The sequence below is a fragment of the Ptiloglossa arizonensis genome, chromosome 7 (assembly GCF_051014685.1).
Source record: "Ptiloglossa arizonensis isolate GNS036 chromosome 7, iyPtiAriz1_principal, whole genome shotgun sequence".
Lineage (NCBI taxonomy): Eukaryota > Metazoa > Arthropoda > Insecta > Hymenoptera > Colletidae > Ptiloglossa > Ptiloglossa arizonensis.
This window is the reverse complement of record NC_135054.1, coordinates 19580601-19599087: the sequence shown is the minus strand read 5'-3', so window position 1 is coordinate 19599087 and position 18487 is coordinate 19580601. Positions and strand designations below refer to the sequence as shown.

The following is an 18487-nucleotide window of genomic DNA, read 5'->3' as shown; positions in this document are numbered from 1 at the left end:
AAGAACAAAAACATATTAGTAAACTTTTTGATAATTACAATATCTCTGTACAATATAATTGATTAAGATTCACTGACAAATATTGTCTAGCCTAGGTTAAGTATATCATGTATATGTCATTGTATGTATACGAGATGGAGAGATTAAATAAGTAAATGTATACATTATTGATCCAAAAATTCAGTGTTTAAATATGTAACATTACATTGGAAAAATAAGTTTCGATATAACAAGTACAATGATTCCTTCTCTACCAAAATATTATAATAGATTTGAAGTTTAAATAATATTGTTAATAATACTGCTACAATAACAATAGCGTTAACATTTTTGTTAATTAAAATTGCTTCAACGATACGAGAGAATATAATTTTTATTTTATTTGAAAACTGCTCGCAGGTAATACACCCAATTAATATGAGAAAAATTAGAATCCGTACAATATACTAGCAGCTTTCCCGTGATTGGATACTTTCCGTCCATTGAGTCTTGCTCGTCTTGTCGTCCATTGAGGCTTACTTTGATATCGATTATCTTGAAACAAATATTTTAAATAAACATTTTGGTATAGCCGGTTGTAACGTATTTTACGATAACTTCATCATTCTAATTTAATGTATACAGTAATACAATTCAGTTGGATTTATATAGCGACATTATTATACCTCGTTGCAGCATTATAAATTACGTTGCAGTGATTGCGTCATCGTACACTTACTATGATTGAATTATCGTAAATTTACAATATTTGCACTACATTCAAACTAGTCTGGAAATGCAATTGGAACTTCGTTTATTTGAAAAAAATATAAATTGCAGCAAAGTATATACCTGTTTAGAATTCAATGTCGCTGATGACGTTTCAATCGCAAATGTTTCGGAAACGTCGATGAGAAAATCGAAAGTTTTTGTTTCTTTGAAAACGTTTCGAAAAGGTATCGATGTCGATGCCTCCTGCGTGACAATATAGGGCCCCATGGGTTTCGGCAAGGAACAGGTGCCGATTAAAGGGAACCTACGAAACGAATTAATTTCTAGATTTATTAACATCTCGGTATTATTATCTCCACGAACAAAGTGACGAGAGAAAAATGCCAAAGAGATTGCAAGAATTACGATGTTTCGCGAAAGCGTTGCAATAATTATCTATATAAAATGCATATTTAAAAATAGAACGAAAGGAGAGCAATTATTCTCAGCATCTTTTGAAAAATCTTCTGTCACGAGTTGAAGGGACTTCGATTCATCTTGCATTCCTTTCTGCATGCAACTTTTCACCCGGAGGCCATTGTTCTATATCGATAACAATGTTGCAATGGAGATGGGTAACTGGAAGTGTTCCTAGCCGACGTATTCGAATTTTATTTCCTTACACAAAGTCTCCAGCGGTTTTCGAAGAGGCTGTCACCGTGGCAGTGACATTTTCGAGGTCGTGTGGCTCGTAAACGACTTCGAACGTGCCTTCGCTCTGATCTGGCACCTTGATGTTTCTTTGGCTCGTGAAACAGTCGTTGTCCACCTGTAACGAGATGTAAAATAGAATTTTATGGATCATTTTATGGCCGCTCGTCAAAGCTTCTACCGACAATCGAGTGGTCGCAAAAAGACGTTTCTTCGACGATTTCAATAATTTTCATATACAGGGTGGACTATTTGATTCGAACTACTGAATTTTTTTTTTTATAATCAGTGAACGAATCAAAATTTTATTTAGAAAATTTCGAGGCACCTACTAGGTGGTGACATTTGATTTTTTTTATGTTTCTTTCATCTAAGTTTTCAAGGGCACCTTCGACTTTTTTTACACATAATTTCATATTGAATTACTGCGATTCCTACAGAAGGGAATACTTGTTCTTCTAGGATATTATAGTAAGAAAAGTTCGTACAGAATTTTTATACAACAGGATATTTATATACCTCCGTAGGTACGTGTAACGGGTGTTCGTGTAATATATTTCTATTGTACCAGAATACTCGCTTTGAAGTTTATTGAAATCGTCGAAATTGACATAGAAGTATTTCTTGCGAACGATTATCGACAATTGTAGTCGGAGGATCACATTTATTGTAGAATTTTCTCGTTTTACGCACTTCGATCGTGAATTCGGCATTATGGGAGGTGTGGTTCGTCACAGGAAGCGGAAACGCGTAGACAGCACCCAGAGTGGCGTTTACGCGAGTCACTTTTTCCGGATGAGCTGGTAAGGCTTTCAATCGTAATTCGTACGGAAAATGTCCGAGTTCTTTGCAATTAACGTCGAGCGTAACGACAGTCTCCTCGGTTGGCAGCATTGGGTAATAACGCACGTTGAGGCGTTCCTGCAATTTATGGGCAAAAATCCTTGGAGTTACCGTATAAGCTTACATCGTTATCACAGGGTTATAGTCATCGTAACCGAACTAATTATAAATAAAATTTAACGGCTTATTTTTTTATCGGCAATTTCTCATCGTTGACAATTACAACGTTATTACTACCTTCGTTAGGTAATCATTTCGTGATTTAATACGCTTTTTAAGTTTTTCTTTTCACGCATATCTTCGCGAAGTAAAACACAATGGTGTTTTAAAAAAATGGAACGTTAGAATTATACAAACAAAAAAGAGCGGAGTTATGCGCAAAGTTATATAAAAATATAAAATATGGTGTATTAACGTCTTAACTCTCGGCACCTATTAAATTTTTCATTTGTATAAACTCGTGTAAATTGTAACTTACATATATTAAGTTAACGAACGTCAACGTTAACTTACGTGGGATAATGGTGGCACAGTTTTTGGCGTATCGGGAATCGAAATAAACGGATCGTCACACGTCACCGTGTATATTATCGAGTCATATTCCAGAGGATTTTCCAGCTTCAGATTGTGACACACCTGAGACCGTACCGAGGTCGTCAATTTGATCGATTCGAGTACTTCCGGTTCCGTGACTTCGTATTCGATCTCGTAAAACTGATACTCGTTGTCCTCGTTAGTAAACGTCACCTCGAAACGAGCGATTTAAATGGTCGATCGTTTTATTCGGTTGGCAAATAAAACAAACAGATAAAACTCAAAACTGAATAACGACAATAAATTTGAAATAAAATAAAGTTTATCTTTTGGAATGTATACTTATTACACATTGAAGCTAATGACTCGTTGAATGTAAAATTAAATATACATTCTAAGTAATTATCATATCTTAGCGGGGCAAAATCATAAAGAGAAAATACTTTACGATGTTGGTTAACATAAAATTCTCTTCTACATATTTCTTTTTTAATAAAAAACAAAAAAAAAACTATGAACGAGTTACTTCAAAGTGAAAATAATAAAAGAGAAAATATTCTTTGATGTTTTACAAAATAAAATTTTCCATTAAATATTTCTCGCTAATAAAAAACTACGATCGAGTTACTTTGACATAAAAATTATAAAAAAAAGGTGAAAGTATTATTTGATGTTGTTTAAAATGCAAATTTTTTTCTAAATATTTCTCTCTAATAAAAATCTACCAACGAGTTACTTTCGGATAAAAATATTAAAAAAAAAGATGAAAATATTCTTTGATGTTGTTCGAAATAAAAATTTTCTTTCAAGTATTCCTCGTTTAATAGAAAATTACGAAATGAGTTACTTTGAACTGGAAATTCATTTCCGTGTAAGAATAGAACACTGCACGGTAGTCTCGATGGCTGTTCGAGGGCACGTCGATTCTGTTGTTGCCGATGAAATTATAAACAGGTATCTGCGCATCGAGAAAAGAGAAAATTGTTGAAAATCGCAAAGAGGACGTTTTCTCGAAGATATGGAGTGAAAATCGAACCTTCGATTTCTCGTCGATGTTTATCAGCGGCTCGATCTCGCATTGAAATCTTTGCTGTTTTCTCAGCCAATTGTGAACAAGCAACGATTCGGTGTATTTTGTTTTCGCTGGGAATCGACGGTGAATTTTAGCAAGTGCCTCTGGTGGCAAACTTCTACCACGAAGAGAGTACAGCAACGAAGGTTCTTCGTCCGGTACTTTCAACAGCAGCGTACCCTGAAGCGGTTAAAAAAATTATTTTACATTTGTGCTTTACAATTTTTAGAAGTACAGAAAGTATATATCTCAACTTTATTATTTAACTTTAAAAAGAAAATATGACTCTTAAATTTTACCTCTTAATTTTTTTGCCTTAGTTTTTAATGGCTTGAGAAAATGTTCTACACATCTGTCATGTAATTAGTCTAGATATGGGATATTTTATACAGACATTGAAATAGAGGAATATTTCAGTATAGTATTAAATGGAAACTTAATTCTCTATCTTAATTTTCTATCCACTCTAGAGGCTTGAGAAGCTCGAAATAGAGCTTAGATTATTGTAGTAGCTCAAGGTAGAGATTAGATTATTATAGTAACTCAAGGTAGAGCTTAGATTATTTTACTCGTGTTACATTATTTCAGGGTGGGGGTGTTAAGGTGAAGGTCACTCGAGCTAAATTCTTTAAACTGTACAATTATCAGGACAGATCATGATTGTATTAACTTACGAACGAAGTGATTAATTTTATTACCACATGCTGAGTGTCCTCGGTGTTCATGACGATGGGTGCATACGTAACTATGCAAAAAGCGGAACCTTTGGCAGGAACATGCAAAATTTCTTCAACCGTGAAATAATCGCCACTCACTTCTACCTTCAATTTCCAAGGATGGTTCGTATTGTTCGAGATAACCACCTCTTGCGTTTCTTGGCCACGTACAACAGACACGAAATAAATGGTTCTGATGGGTTCTGGCAGTTTGCAACATCCTCCGTTAACTTTCACGCATAACGACTTGTATTTTTCGATTTCGACCGTCACCTGAAATCAATTACCAAATACATGTTATCCTCTCGAACGTAAGTTTCGTCAAAAAAATTAAAAAAAAGCAACAAAGAATACCAAGATTCACTTTTACGTAATTAAGAATCTCTTACATATTCTACTTTTTACACGACATGAAAACCTAATCGTCGCTATCTTCATGAGAAAATAAACGAGTTTTAATCGCTGAACATTTCTTTTTCGTCTATTTTATTTTTCCCTAAAGTTATTTTCTTTTATCCCGCGGATCGACGATAAACGAATGAAAAATATTCCTCGCGAAGGATTTCTTCTTCGTTTCTTTCGTACAAATTTCTGTTTAGTCGATATAATTTATTGCACGGCTCTCGAGTAATTTTGGGAGTTGAGTCGATAAATCAGGGTCGTCGGGGGAGTTCACGGTGTACAGAACGGTGTCGTTAAAAGATTATTCGTAATATTTGTGCGCCTGGAATGGGAAACGGGGTCGGACACTCACCTCACCGTGAATTAAACTGTGCTGCTGAGAGGGTTGGAACTTGATAACGAAATTGACATCCATACCGGGGGAGCAATAGCCGGACATGGGGCTGATACGAAAATCTGCTGGCAATTTCGATGTGTTCCACTTGAATCTAAATCAATTCTCGTATTGTAACTTCGTTTCGTTTCTCCACTAGTTTCGTTCTCTTTCTTTCTTTCTTTATTTTTTTAATCGTCGCGATACTTATTGTCCACGTCAATTTAATTAATTCCCGCGAGAAATCGCGTCGAGGCTACTTTGATTCTCGTGTTCCAACTTCGTTCGACCGACTCCGACTGTATTTCTACCTACTTTCGCGACACTTTTTGTCGCGAAGAATTTAATTAATTTCAACGCTAGTCATGCCGAGGACAGGAATAGGTATTTTGAAGAAATTCAGGTCGCTGAAAGAGAACAGCTACGGAATGTCGAGGCATATTTGCAATGCTTTGTTCGATCAATCGAAAAGTAACATATTGAACCGCTGGACGAAATAAAGTTCCTCTCCAGGAAGTAAAATAACAGATACGACAGACGGTATCGGTGAATTGGCGGATAAAACAAAAATTAGTAAAAAATATACTAGTATCCGGATTGCGATTAAGGCAGTTCAATGTTACGAGTAGAGTACACCTGTTCACCGTGTTTTAACTTCGTCTGTGAATACTTCACTTATTTTTAATGTACAAATTATAATCGGTCTAAGACGTATCTTACAGTGTAACAAAATTGTAACTATCGTCCAGGATGGATATTACAATATAAAAGAAATTATAATCGTCGTTCAAGATGGGTGTTACAGTATAAAGAAATTATAATTACCATCCAAGATGAATGTCATATTATAAAAAAATTATAATCACCACACAGGATGAGCATGTAATAATATAAACAAACTAGAATCCCCATTTAGGTGAGAAAGAAAGAAAGAGAACCTCGACAAAAAATACAAGTTGAAACGCTGACAATCCCAATGAATTTATTATTCTCTGGAAGAATTTTCATGAGTTTCGACCAACCTTGCACCCACGTCGCCAGTGTTCATTAGAACTAGTCTAGCCACCGAGGAGCAACCCTCTACCACCGACCCAAAGGGAATATGAGTTCTGTTTAGTCGGAACTCCGCCCCAACACAGCTTCCGTGGACCATGAACAAAGGTATAATCATCGAGGATATCTGGAGACCCACTTTTTCGGTAAAGGGTCTCATTCTGTACGTGGGTTTGAACCTCACGGTCACATCGACCCTCTTATTGGGTCGCAGAACGATGTTCGAAGATGGTTCGATCCGCAACACGTCCTCGAGTCTCGGTTCTGTAGTTTGAAACACAACGTCTTGGGTCCAGGAACGTTTTGTTTCCATTATGGATGCACGATCCTGCATGTTTCCATTTTGCTCGACGATCTCTTTCCTCGCGCAGGATTGTGCACGTTCACGATACTCCTCGTAGCAACCGAGACTCTTCGTCAGATCGAATTTCACTTCGACGGGGGCCAAACCTTCGTTCACTACCGGAATCCTCCTGACGACGGTCCTGGAGACGGGAACACCGCCCAGATCGATCGATTTGTCGCGTGGATTCACCAGCCGTATCTGCGAAACGTTCAAGATACGATAACACCTTGTTAAACAGCGAAATACCGTTATCGAGTCCCCTGGAAACGTTTTAACGAGGGATGGTAGCGAATTTATTTCTGCGTACTTTAGGCTCAGTTGCATACGAATAGGGAGACAATATTTACTAGGTGGAACCTAAATGAACACTATCGGGTTCGCTAGAAACGTTTTAACGAGGGATGGTAGCGAATTTGTTCCCGAAGTCGACCTTCGAACAAAGAGAGAGAACGAGAATACTGTGCAAAGCATGAATGAAGAATTTTTTTTAAATGGTTTACACTTTCACAGCTGAGACGTTTTATCGAGGGACAAACGCGACGTTTTAACGAGGAGTTACATTGACGTCGAACGATTTTTACGCGATACGAAGTAAAAATTCAATCTTTGACTATGTTCTAAGAAGGTATGACGTTCTGTAAAAATTTCGAGGATGTAAAGATTGTAGTAGATGAATTATTATTTAATTGAATCGATTATAAATTTTGTTCGAATTTTTTACTCCTATAACGTTCTCGAAGCTCCGAAATTCCATTGGAATTTTACAGATGGCATCTTTGGAAAGGCAAAGCATGCATCGATGAAACTTGCCTCGTCGAAGTTTCTCGAACGGAGTTGGGAAGGAACTCGATGGGAACTCGATTCGTGCACGAATATGAAAAAAGATCGGACTTTTTACGGCTCCCCGGAACTTTGAACAACTCGATCTCGAGCTTCGCGATGAGTGCTCACCTTGTAGGTGATTCCTTCGCCGGTAATAGTTATTTTCTTCTCGTTGGTCGAGTCGAAAGCGAAGACCAAACACTCGTTATACTTTGTTTCCTTCAGCGGTCGAAAAGTGATCGGTATAGCGATCGTGGAGAGACCAGCCAGTGCCTCTGAGAGGGAGCTCGAGTCGATGGAGAGATGGGGCTGTTCCTCGAATTTGCATTCGATTCTGGATTACAATTGTACTTTTAATCGAGAGAAGTGTGTATAAAAATTCTTATCGCACGAATCCTCACATGAACGTCGCGTCTTCGGTGTTCGTTATACACAGCTCGGTGTGGTACGATAATACGTTGTTCTCTTGAATGTAACAAGGCCCGAAGTCGTATCGATCGAAGCTGAACTCCACGGCGGGCTTCTTCGATGAAGCTCTCAGCAGGAATCGATAAGTCGAGCCGTTCGAAATCTGAAATCAATCGAGTTCGAGAAATTTACATAATTTCAATTAAAATTAAAATTGTATACATACGAATTAAAATTGATATTCTAATCGTTAAGATTAAAATTTTAATTATAGTCGAATAATTATATTCTTAACGCAACGATCATAATTACAATTAAAATTATGTATGTATATTCCTCAACGAAATAATTACAGTTACAATTAATATTATGTACATTATTCGATAATTAGAAACGAAACGATGGAATTATCGATCGCGGGCCATCGACCTACTTTCAGACTGACACGATGATCTTTGATCGTTGTTTTACGATACGCTGTGAGCATCAGGCTGCAGGTCGATGGTGATTCCTCGATCACGTGACCCTGCATATCAGACGTCGTGACCGCGTAAGCGTGCTTGCTGATCACTTCCGGCGTCATACCGAGTTCCCAGTTGTAGTAAAACGCCATTTTGCCAGAATTCTGTATAACGAACTTGACGGTGACCGGTGCGTTGAGCATCAGCTGCGAACGAAAAATAATCAAATCAGTTTTTCATTCTCTGCTAGAGTCACATTGATCCGATTACATCGTTCAACCTTATACAATTGACAAGTAGTTTGATCTTTTCTCATACGGTACAACAAAGAAAAAAAAAAAAATACACTACGCTCCATGAACAGAACAATTCGTTTAATATTTATACTAATTGCTCTCGTTTTAAACAAAAACTTCACATAGGACGTATCGTACGTTGGTAATCGATATCCCTACCGTTTCAGTGTGTACTGCCAATTAACGAATTTAGGGGTAGTCGATTGAACTATAGCGGGTAGCAGGTGAAATTGGACTTCGAAAATGTTTTGGCGACCGATTCGAGGATTTTCCTCCTCGATTACGGTGGTGTTACGTTTCGAATTGGGTCGACTTTGCGAAATCGTCCGATACGATTGACGAAATCGCCGGAATCGAAAGGGAATCCAAAACGAACGACGCGGCGCATCGAACGGATCGGTTTTTATTTCGTCCCCCGTTTCTGAACTCCCGGTTATGTACGCATCTGCATACTTTGCCCAGCTCGATGACGTTTCTCGTATCTTCGCAAGCTCGTGCAATCTCGCCGGTTCCGAGGGAATAGGTGACCGTTGACAGGATCTCGTAAACGGAGGCGGTCACGAAAACGGTGAGGGGACTTCTCATCAGCTTCACGGCACACTGAATGGAAAAGTGGAATTCACCGATGCGGGTTGGATGGTACTCGACCCTGTGGGCGAGTTAAAAATTTCACCGCGCCATTCTGCTTGCGATTCCTCGCGAAAATCCGCCTCGGTGCCAGGATTCGTCGAACGACGAAAGAACCGAGCGACCCACGATCGAAGTCATCGAGGATAGGGATCATTTCAAGGCACGATAAATCTCTGTGCTTGTTATTTAATTGTTTAATTATTTATCGGTTCAACCGAAAGAAAAGCCCATTAATAGAGAATGAAACGGATAAACGAAACCTGGTGGACTGACTACTTAATTGGGTAAACTCAATTTTGTTTTTATAATGGAGGAATTCAATTTTTCTTCCATTATGGATGATATAATTTTAAAGGACTTTCAAGATGATAATTGGTCCTTTGTATGGACTTTTTTATGTGAAGTGTACCTTTGATTTTTTACGCAAAAAAAAAATGATTTTAAGACGATTGAAAAATGTACATATGTATAGGAATAACAATTACCATAATATTTGTTCGTTTTTCGCTGGCAAACATCCTGACATTGGAGTCACGGTGAGTCTCTGAAACTTCCCCTCCGAACACAAGGATTTCTCCATCACGTTAAACGGTATAGGAAAATCTTCGTCGTTCAATAGCCTGATCGAGTCTCGAACGTTGTGTTCTGAAAACGAACAATACGTGAACTATTTGCAAAACATTCGTTATAAACGGATAGTACGTGCAAACAATTGTGGAAAATGATTCCGTTTCTTCTTTACAATGAAAACGATTCAATTTGCTTTACAAGCGAACTCCCGACATAAAAAGTTAATGTATTCGTAAAAAAAGAGCAATAAAGTGTATTACATTCGTTCTTCGTGGAGAGAAATGCTTTACACTTGTTCAACGGAAACATTTCCTATATTAAAAATTAATGCGCTCGTCCGACTGACGATAAAAACAATATCGCGTTTGTTCCTCGTTAATAAAATCGCTTCGACAGTTCGTACATGAAAATTTAGAATATAAAAAATGAACATGTGTTTTTCAGAACAAGCTTGAACGAGTAACCACACAGAAGCTCATCAATTTATTATCCCGCGCGCTAAAAATGCTACGAACAACCTTCTTCGTGAAACGAAAGAAAAAAAGGAAAATAATCGATGAGTTTGGAAAATTTTTTATCGTAAATTATACCAGTCCATTGTCAATTATATATCGATGGATAGTTCGAGGCACGTTTAGTTTATCCGTACTATTTCTAAACAGGCTGTTGCTCGCGAATTATACCACATTCGGTGTTATCGGTAACTCGATTTATCGATGGTAATTAATTTCCGTTTCTCGATGGGAAATGGTTTTAACGAACACGGTGGGTGATTGAACATTTTCCCTCTCGTTGGAGTTAATATAGTCGCGGGAAAGTGAAAATAATAAGGAAAACCATCACGTTCGTGCTTCAGCGCAAGAATGCTCGAAACTCAACCCAAGATTGTTGGCTTCAGTTTCACGTGGACCGTAAGGCAGTGCACCGAAGGCTCGGTTACGGTCCCGACGACCAGAAAAAGGCTCTCCAGATTGTATCTCTCGATGGAGAAGAGCCAGAAGGATTCGAAGACGCCGACTTCCTCTGCCAAAAACGTGAAAGCCAGGTCGCTCTGTTTCCCGCGTTCCGCCATGCCCTCGGGCACTGTGCAGTGAAAATTCGATATCTTGTCCACGACACGGGGAGTTCGATCCTTCCAGGTGAAACGATAATTGTCCGTGGTCGGGTTGATAAGATGGAATTTTCTGAAAATCAACGGAAGCTTTGGTGATTTCGGTGCTTGGACATTTTCCTTCTTAATCTCTCCACGGTCTTTAAAATATTCAATTAGTACTGTCAGTATGGGTAGTATTACAAATGAAAACACGGAGGAAGCTTTTAAAATGCAAATGACTACTTTTTTTGAGTTGCATCAGAATTAAGCCCTAGGTTTTCTTTTTATTATTATTAAACACACTTGAAGGTAGACAGGGTGTTTTTTAAGTTTGACTTTATAGTAGTAGATTAGTGTATAAAATATTTTCTTGGTGAATCAGTGGTAGTATAAAAAGAAAAACGATGGTCGATCTTGAAGAATACGTATATATATGCACATGCAAATGCAGTTAGAAATGATGTTAGAGAAACCTAATGTTGAATACAATTGTCAATTAAGAAGCGCTTTGTTCGGTGTTCGAGTTACAGTTTGAATTTGGATCGTTTCTTTAAAACGCTCGATCAAAAGGAATAAAAAACAATGATCAACGTGAAGCTTATTTGACGATTTAACGGTCGTTAAAAAATGTCGCGGAAGCACGGACTGGCTCTGTGTTCCCGTTCTAATTAATTCTCCGCGCCTCCGCGGCGTATGCAAATGAAACCGTCGTAATTTGTTGCGAACTTCGTTAAAACCGTGCGGGTGGTAGTTCGAACGCGGTATACACTTACATCACGTGTGTCTCGCCGACGCCGACCACTTTAAATTCGATTACCCTGATATTCTGCCACAAAGCGGGATCCCCTATATCGTGTCCCAGGGGTCCAGGTCGCTTTGGATCTCGTCTGCCGCTGGTTATGTAGTCGCTTTCCTGCACGTCGAAATGACAATACGGCAGTAAACTTCGCGCTGCGACCGGAATCGTCAAATCCGCCATCTCTGGATCAAGATTTTCTATCCTGTCGAACAACGATACTTTGTTCATTCGAAATTTTAAATGGGTAGACATTTTTCTTGTCCAGGGGAAAATTTGTAACTTTTTTTCACCCTTGGATAATATTAATCTTAGCGTATTCCTCGTAATACATTGTTTTTCGATAATTAAAGCTACTAGATGCTACACTATTATAATAGATGCTACTGGACACTCCCTGATCTTGTCACTCTATTGTAAAATTAAAAACATGAGTAAATTTATAGTCTACGTAGACTGTCTCTTCTCTCTAGTGGAGAAGTAGAATCGGTAGGTACAAATACCCCCTATTCTTATGAAAGAATTTAAACAATTATTTACTCAAAGTATTCTTCCATTTTGCTATACGTTTAAAGTCTTTGAGTAAAGAAATATCTCATATGTACAAAACTCGTGTTTTTAACTTTAAGATACAATGATAGGACTAGGATATCTATAAGTTATCCAGGTAGTACAAGTCTGACTTCCTTCAATCTGATAATTATTATTTTGCTCTATTTCGAATTCTGTCGTTATACCTGCACAAAAGGTACGCTTTGTAATAAAACACGTCCATAGGGGAGAATTTTAATGTGAATTCCACAGAATCCTGAGGAGATATCGTCCCAATGTCAGGGTGTATCGAGAATGGTAGATCGTCACTCTCCAACCAGCTATCCGTGGTTCGTTCTGATAAATCGGCGGTGCTGCTGAATAGATCCGACAGTCTCGTGCTCGTAGGTTCTTTGTAGGTATCTGCAATCACGAGTGTTTCTTTTTAATGAAAACTCATCTACTTTACAGCTCCGTGCTGCTCTAAAAATTATTTCCTTTGACTGAAAATCTTATCACTATCGATTATCCGAACGAGCTACGGAACTATTTTTACGGATCCCCTGAAATTTATTCTCGGGTTGACTCGTGATAAATTTACCAGTATCGCACGATGAGAATGGTCGTGAAAATACAACCCCACTGAACTGTGCGTTCTTTCTATTCACATCCAAGTTCCTGCGACGAAGATTGCTCGACACGGAGAAAATTATTCGAGAAGATTTTGAATTTGGTCGAGAACATAATACTTCCGCAGTTCTTGGTCTGGATGTCGTGTCCGGACTGTCCCCCATCCGTCGTTTTGGATATTGTTCGTCCATGGTCAATCTCCAGGTGTACTCCATATTTACCGTTCCAGGATTCGACAGAGTGAACGTGAACACTCGAGTCTGCGACAGAATTTTCCGATTGTCATTATTCTGACTCCAAATATTCCGTACAAATATTTATCCGACTCATCCTATTATATTTTATGTTTGAACGAATAAAAATATTCCAACTATATGAACTATGTACACTCAATTGAATAAAATTAATATTTCTAATATGTTGAATGCAAAAATATGGGTACGTTTCTGTGTACACGTTTGCAAAAAGGAAGAGTGAAGAGCCACTCGTGAGAGTCTTTCACCGCAGAAATTCGATCGGAAGAGGACTCGGCTCATAAAACGGGCGAAGCACCTGGAACATCAGCGTGTCCTTGAAGTGAATATCTTGGACTGGGCAGGAATACACCGAGAACGCGACCGTGGCATTGAGCAACACTTGGATGCACTTGTCCGATCCAAACACGCTTTGGCGTTGTGGCTCGACAGCCGGACGCAAGATTCTCTTCGACAGTACTTCTGGATTCGAAGGTTGTTTGATAATGTCGTGCTCCACTCTCTCCCATCGCACCTCCGTTTGTCTGTCGTCCCATGCTTCTTCATCGAACTCATCGACGAGTTCCCATACGGTGCACTCGATGCGAGTCTGTCGGAAGAGCAAGTCTCGAATTAGCGTTCAAAATCAATTTTTTTGGTTTATTTTTTTGTTCGAATATGGACAAGTTATAAAACTTGATAACAACTTCAAGTTTGTTGTTAACAGTCGAGAGAGAACAGAGTTAGGTCAGTGCGAAGTCCGAATACAGTAACTCCTCGTTAAAACGTCGCGTTTGTACTTCGATAAAGCGTACCGAGGTATTTCTACCACTGTATTCAGACTGTTTTTAATTATTTGCAATTGGAAGTTTTTTTTGGAAATAATTCACATAACGTTTGAGGGAAAATAGTCCAAATACGAAAAGTCGATTTTATCACGGGGTTACTGTACATAGACTCTATCCATTTGGATCGATGAATTCAAATGTACCGAGCACGTTGCAAAAGATCGAATACCACGGCCCATTTTCAAATACTAGGATCGGTGACATTTGGGATGGTTCATTGAAAATTATTATTTTGACAATGGATTTCATTTCAGGGACCTACGTTTACATGATTCGTAGGTTCAGACGCCAGGAAAGTAGCAACGACTTCTTTGTATGTCTGGAACTTGATGTGTCCAATTGTTGGCACGAACACGACGTTTGGATGCTCGCTCCATTGGAAACGGTACCATCGCTTCGACGATTTATTGGCAATCTTGAACATCTTTTTGTATATTTTGCTAACGAAACAGAGCCCGTAGTCGAGGATATAGGACAAAGATACCGCGCCCTTCGTGCTCGTAACTGCTGAAATATATTTTCACACATGTGTATAATTAACAATATCGTCAGACACCGATAATTATTTATCGCGAAAGAAGGGATCCTTCGAGCTTCGTTTCTCACGATTTCGTTTTATTACTTGGCAATGTATGTAGGAAGCTGTATCGATTTACAATTTTAAATTCGAATTTTCGGGATACTTTTATCGTCTACCTGGCGTTAGGGAACTTTGTTTCGTTGAAACTCTTCGAATTTTAGAATTGGCGGTCCGACTTGTAATCGTGTTGCTTCGTTTGATGTCCTCGAACTCCAAACCGACCAAAACGACCGGTTCCATGTAAGATTCCGCTTCCAGATTGATCACCATATTCTCATATGGATTGTCAACAACGAATAGACGAATTTTTGCGGTATGCTTTCCAATTTCACTCGGAAAGTATGTCACTTTGAAAGACGCCACGTTTTTAGGCATTAGGCGAACTACGGCGTATGGATCATTCGATTCTAAATAGTAAAATAAAACAATTTTAAAATATTCTATTAGTTCGACATTATTGTTTTTTGCTTCCATTTTTTTTCTGTTATTTTCTGAAAATTATTCAAAACATTACAGTAAAGAGCTTGGTTCGGTTGAAGAAATTGGCAGAAACTTTTCTAGATGCAGTTTAAAATAGACATTTAAAAAATGTTAAATCAATTTACCCTTGCAAGTGCTATCCCAGACTTGTAACAGATGTCGCAATTCAGGACAGATTTCGAAAGTGAACACCTTGTCACGGTCCTCGTTGATTTCAATGATGACTTTCGCCTTGATGAATCCAACATTTTCCAGAGAAAACAGTCTACGATTGGTTTCGTTGATCAGTGTACGGCCGAAATTCAAAGCAGCTTTCTCTCTGTTTCCACGAATCGGTTCTATGATTGCCACTTCCGGTACGCAGGATTCTCCAATCACTTTAATCGAGAGATTCTTCTCCTTTAAATGTGTTGGCAGAAGTACTGTTGCTTCCAAAGTGCCTTTAAACGTCTGAAAAATCGTTATTCATCTATGAGTGGATAGCCAAACGATATGGGATCGCAGGGAATGTTACCGAGCGATCGAAATCTCTGTCTGTGATCATAAACGCCTCACTCGTGCCAAAAGAAATCGAAAAGTCCTTTGTCATTTTGCAATCCGTGGTTTCATTTTCGAGATATAAGCGATTCAAATTTTGGTTGCGCTGTTCAAGTACTAGGTACGCGGGTTAGCATCGGCGCATGCGCGAGTGACTGTGCATGCGCGCACGCGAGTGACGGTGCATGCGCACGAGCGAGTAACGGTTACTCGCGCTTGCATTCGATCGCCTGTATTTCGAAAACGAACCTTTGGATCGCAAAATGGTAAAGGACTTTTCGATCTCTTTTATACTCGTGTATTCGTAACATTCTGCATATTCGAAACATTCTAACCTCTATAACGGTGGGCGTAAAAGAAATGGTAAATGTTTTGTTAGTCATGGGTGGAATTCGTTCGCCTTGTGGCTCCACAACGAAGGTGTCCGGCTTGGCTGTTGGTGGTATCAATGATTCTGGTATAAAGGACACCTTCACGCTAGCAGGTACTACATTTCGGTTGTACAGCTTGAAACAGGTCGCGTGAATGGTCATCACGCTGACGTACCGGAAATAGAGACATTTCTCTTGACGCGCGAATACTGTGTGCGCTCCAATCTGCAAGAGAACATTTCGTTGACTCTTGGATGTCCTATATGGACGCATGTTATCGCGTCACCGTAAATTTAGAAATACTTTTCAAGAAGTATCACGCATATTCTATGCAGGATACCACATTTAACGCGATCTTTCTGAATATTTTCATTGTTTTCGAAACTTTATACGAGATTATAGTTTTTCAAACGATAGGAACCTCTTTGGGGCAATCGAAATCCTGAATCCGATCGACCACGTGATTCTCTTGGAACATCGAGTCGAGATCGTCAAAGTCGATGCTCGGCATGGATGACGTCAAGGATAAAGTGACTATTTTCCCCTTCCTATTTTCGGGTACATTGTCCTCCACGTTAATCAAAATCTCCTCGTTCTGGGAACCAACGAATTCGGGATAACAAATGACTGCGATGGAGTCAGTTTGGCCCACATCGATGTCACCCTTGGTTTTGGTTACGGTTATAGGGCCCAATATCAATTTCTCCCTTTCAGAATGATCTCTGTATATTACAAAATTAAATAATATTCTTTACATCTGTTTTCTTGCGTCCTCCTGTAATTCACATGTTTATTTTTATCAATTAACAAACAATGAATCATTTTTTATTCGAATAAATTTTCTTGAAGTCTACGAATAAAATTTGTTATCATTTTTCTTCATGGTTAGTTACACTTTTTTGCATTTAATTTGGTAACTTTGCTAAGATAATAATTGCAATTTACTTGATTTCGGTATTTTTACTTCCGACAGGCTTTTTGCCCTTCTTCGACGCAGTCGTTCTTGCCGCCTGATTTGCTTCCTTCTGTGGCTCTGGCTTCGTTACTTGAGTCATATATGCTACAGATGGATGTATACTTGCAACATGAATAGAATAATGCAATGGAAATTTTCCGGTGTTTTCTATGTGCAGGTACATGGTCTTCTCGGTGCATATTGCCAATGATCCAAAGTCCATAAAGGGATATGGACAAATTTTAAATCTAAAATGGAAACACTATTTGAAATAAGATTTATATTACGTTCTCCTTATAATTTATGTAATAACGTCGAAAATTCATTGTATAAATTTTGCAACGATTGAATTATTTATGGTAACAAAACCGACTCTTTCGGAGATAGAATATTATTGACATTTTTGGAGCATATTTTGATAATTAAATGTTTACTTTCAAGCGAATATTTAATATTACAAACGATTAATGATACGTTAAATAATAGTGTACCTGGTATAATACGAACTGAAGGAAACTGTGAGCGGAATCTCGGCGACTATGGTAGTTTCCTTATGCGTATCGATCAAGTGACATTTTAATATCGGTGCTTCTTTAAGAGTGAACTCGTCCTTCGGTACAAATATTATCTGCAATTACGTGTAATTCGTTTTATTCGCGCTGTGAAATTTATATCTCCTTTTTCTAAATACGAACCTCTACCATTTTCTCGTTTTTCGGTGGTACGAAACCAGACACCGGTTGAACATCGAGACATTTTTTCAAATTCATTGACAAATTCAATTTGTCCAATTTTTCTTTGTCCTCCAGCGTGACACTGTGAAAATTGTTTTCACTTTTGTCTCGTTGAGATTAAGAGGGAAAGAAGACAGATTTTGCTCTCATTCAGAATGAAACACTTAAAGCAGGCCACTCGAATGGCCTCCTTTACTTTTGGAGATCGAAAACAATTTTTCAGGAACGAATTGTTTGCTTTTAAAGTTAGTAACTCTTTTCTTCAAACAGAATGATACAATTTTTTATCTTGTAACAGAAAGTTTTACCTCGAGTACAATGATGTATGGTTCAAGGTCATCCAAGGTCAGTTACGAAGAGAAATATTGTTATGATAAATTAATCAAACAGTTCACTACCGGATACTACTAATTTCAGTGTTTTAAGTGTTTTAAGTGCCTCATTTTGTATTTTATGGAAAGAAGATACTGATGGAAGATAACTTTTCTTACACGTATTCCACTTGATAGTCGCCGCGATTTCTTATCGAAAACAAGCCGCTCGCGGGCGAATTAATTTTTATCGTTTTGAGATCAATAGGATTCGCGTGTTCAATGTCAACAGCGACATCATAAGTTTCGCCTGATAGAGAAACGACGTCGGTGAAAATCGGGTCTTCGTTTTCTTCGAATAAAAACGCTTTGAAAATGATCTCCTGAGTCTCGATTACGCCCACCTGCAAGAGATTTTCTTGTATTGGTAGTTGACTTTAATCTACATAAATAATATTATA

At 38.3% G+C, this 18487-nt stretch overlaps 1 protein-coding gene across 1 annotated transcript in view; it reads right to left on the bottom strand.

Moving 5' to 3' along the window:
• Positions 1-94: 94 nt before the first annotated feature.
• LOC143149664 (hydrocephalus-inducing protein homolog) overlaps positions 95-18487 on the bottom strand; it is a 40745-nt gene continuing 22352 nt past the window's right edge. Inside the window, 29 exon segments of the mRNA XM_076317234.1 lie at positions 95-534; positions 832-1015; positions 1374-1519; positions 2095-2322; positions 2758-2991; positions 3626-3736; positions 3815-4030; positions 4549-4839; positions 5321-5456; positions 6364-6938; positions 7692-7896; positions 7964-8133; positions 8404-8637; positions 9181-9376; positions 9843-9977; positions 10779-11111; positions 11794-12021; positions 12554-12770; positions 12949-13237; positions 13530-13820; positions 14321-14565; positions 14755-15045; positions 15244-15568; positions 15991-16251; positions 16448-16748; positions 16972-17229; positions 17473-17609; positions 17677-17797; positions 18207-18430. Coding sequence (XP_076173349.1) covers positions 379-534; positions 832-1015; positions 1374-1519; positions 2095-2322; positions 2758-2991; positions 3626-3736; positions 3815-4030; positions 4549-4839; positions 5321-5456; positions 6364-6938; positions 7692-7896; positions 7964-8133; positions 8404-8637; positions 9181-9376; positions 9843-9977; positions 10779-11111; positions 11794-12021; positions 12554-12770; positions 12949-13237; positions 13530-13820; positions 14321-14565; positions 14755-15045; positions 15244-15568; positions 15991-16251; positions 16448-16748; positions 16972-17229; positions 17473-17609; positions 17677-17797; positions 18207-18430 — 6738 coding nt within the window. The 3' untranslated portion in view covers positions 95-378.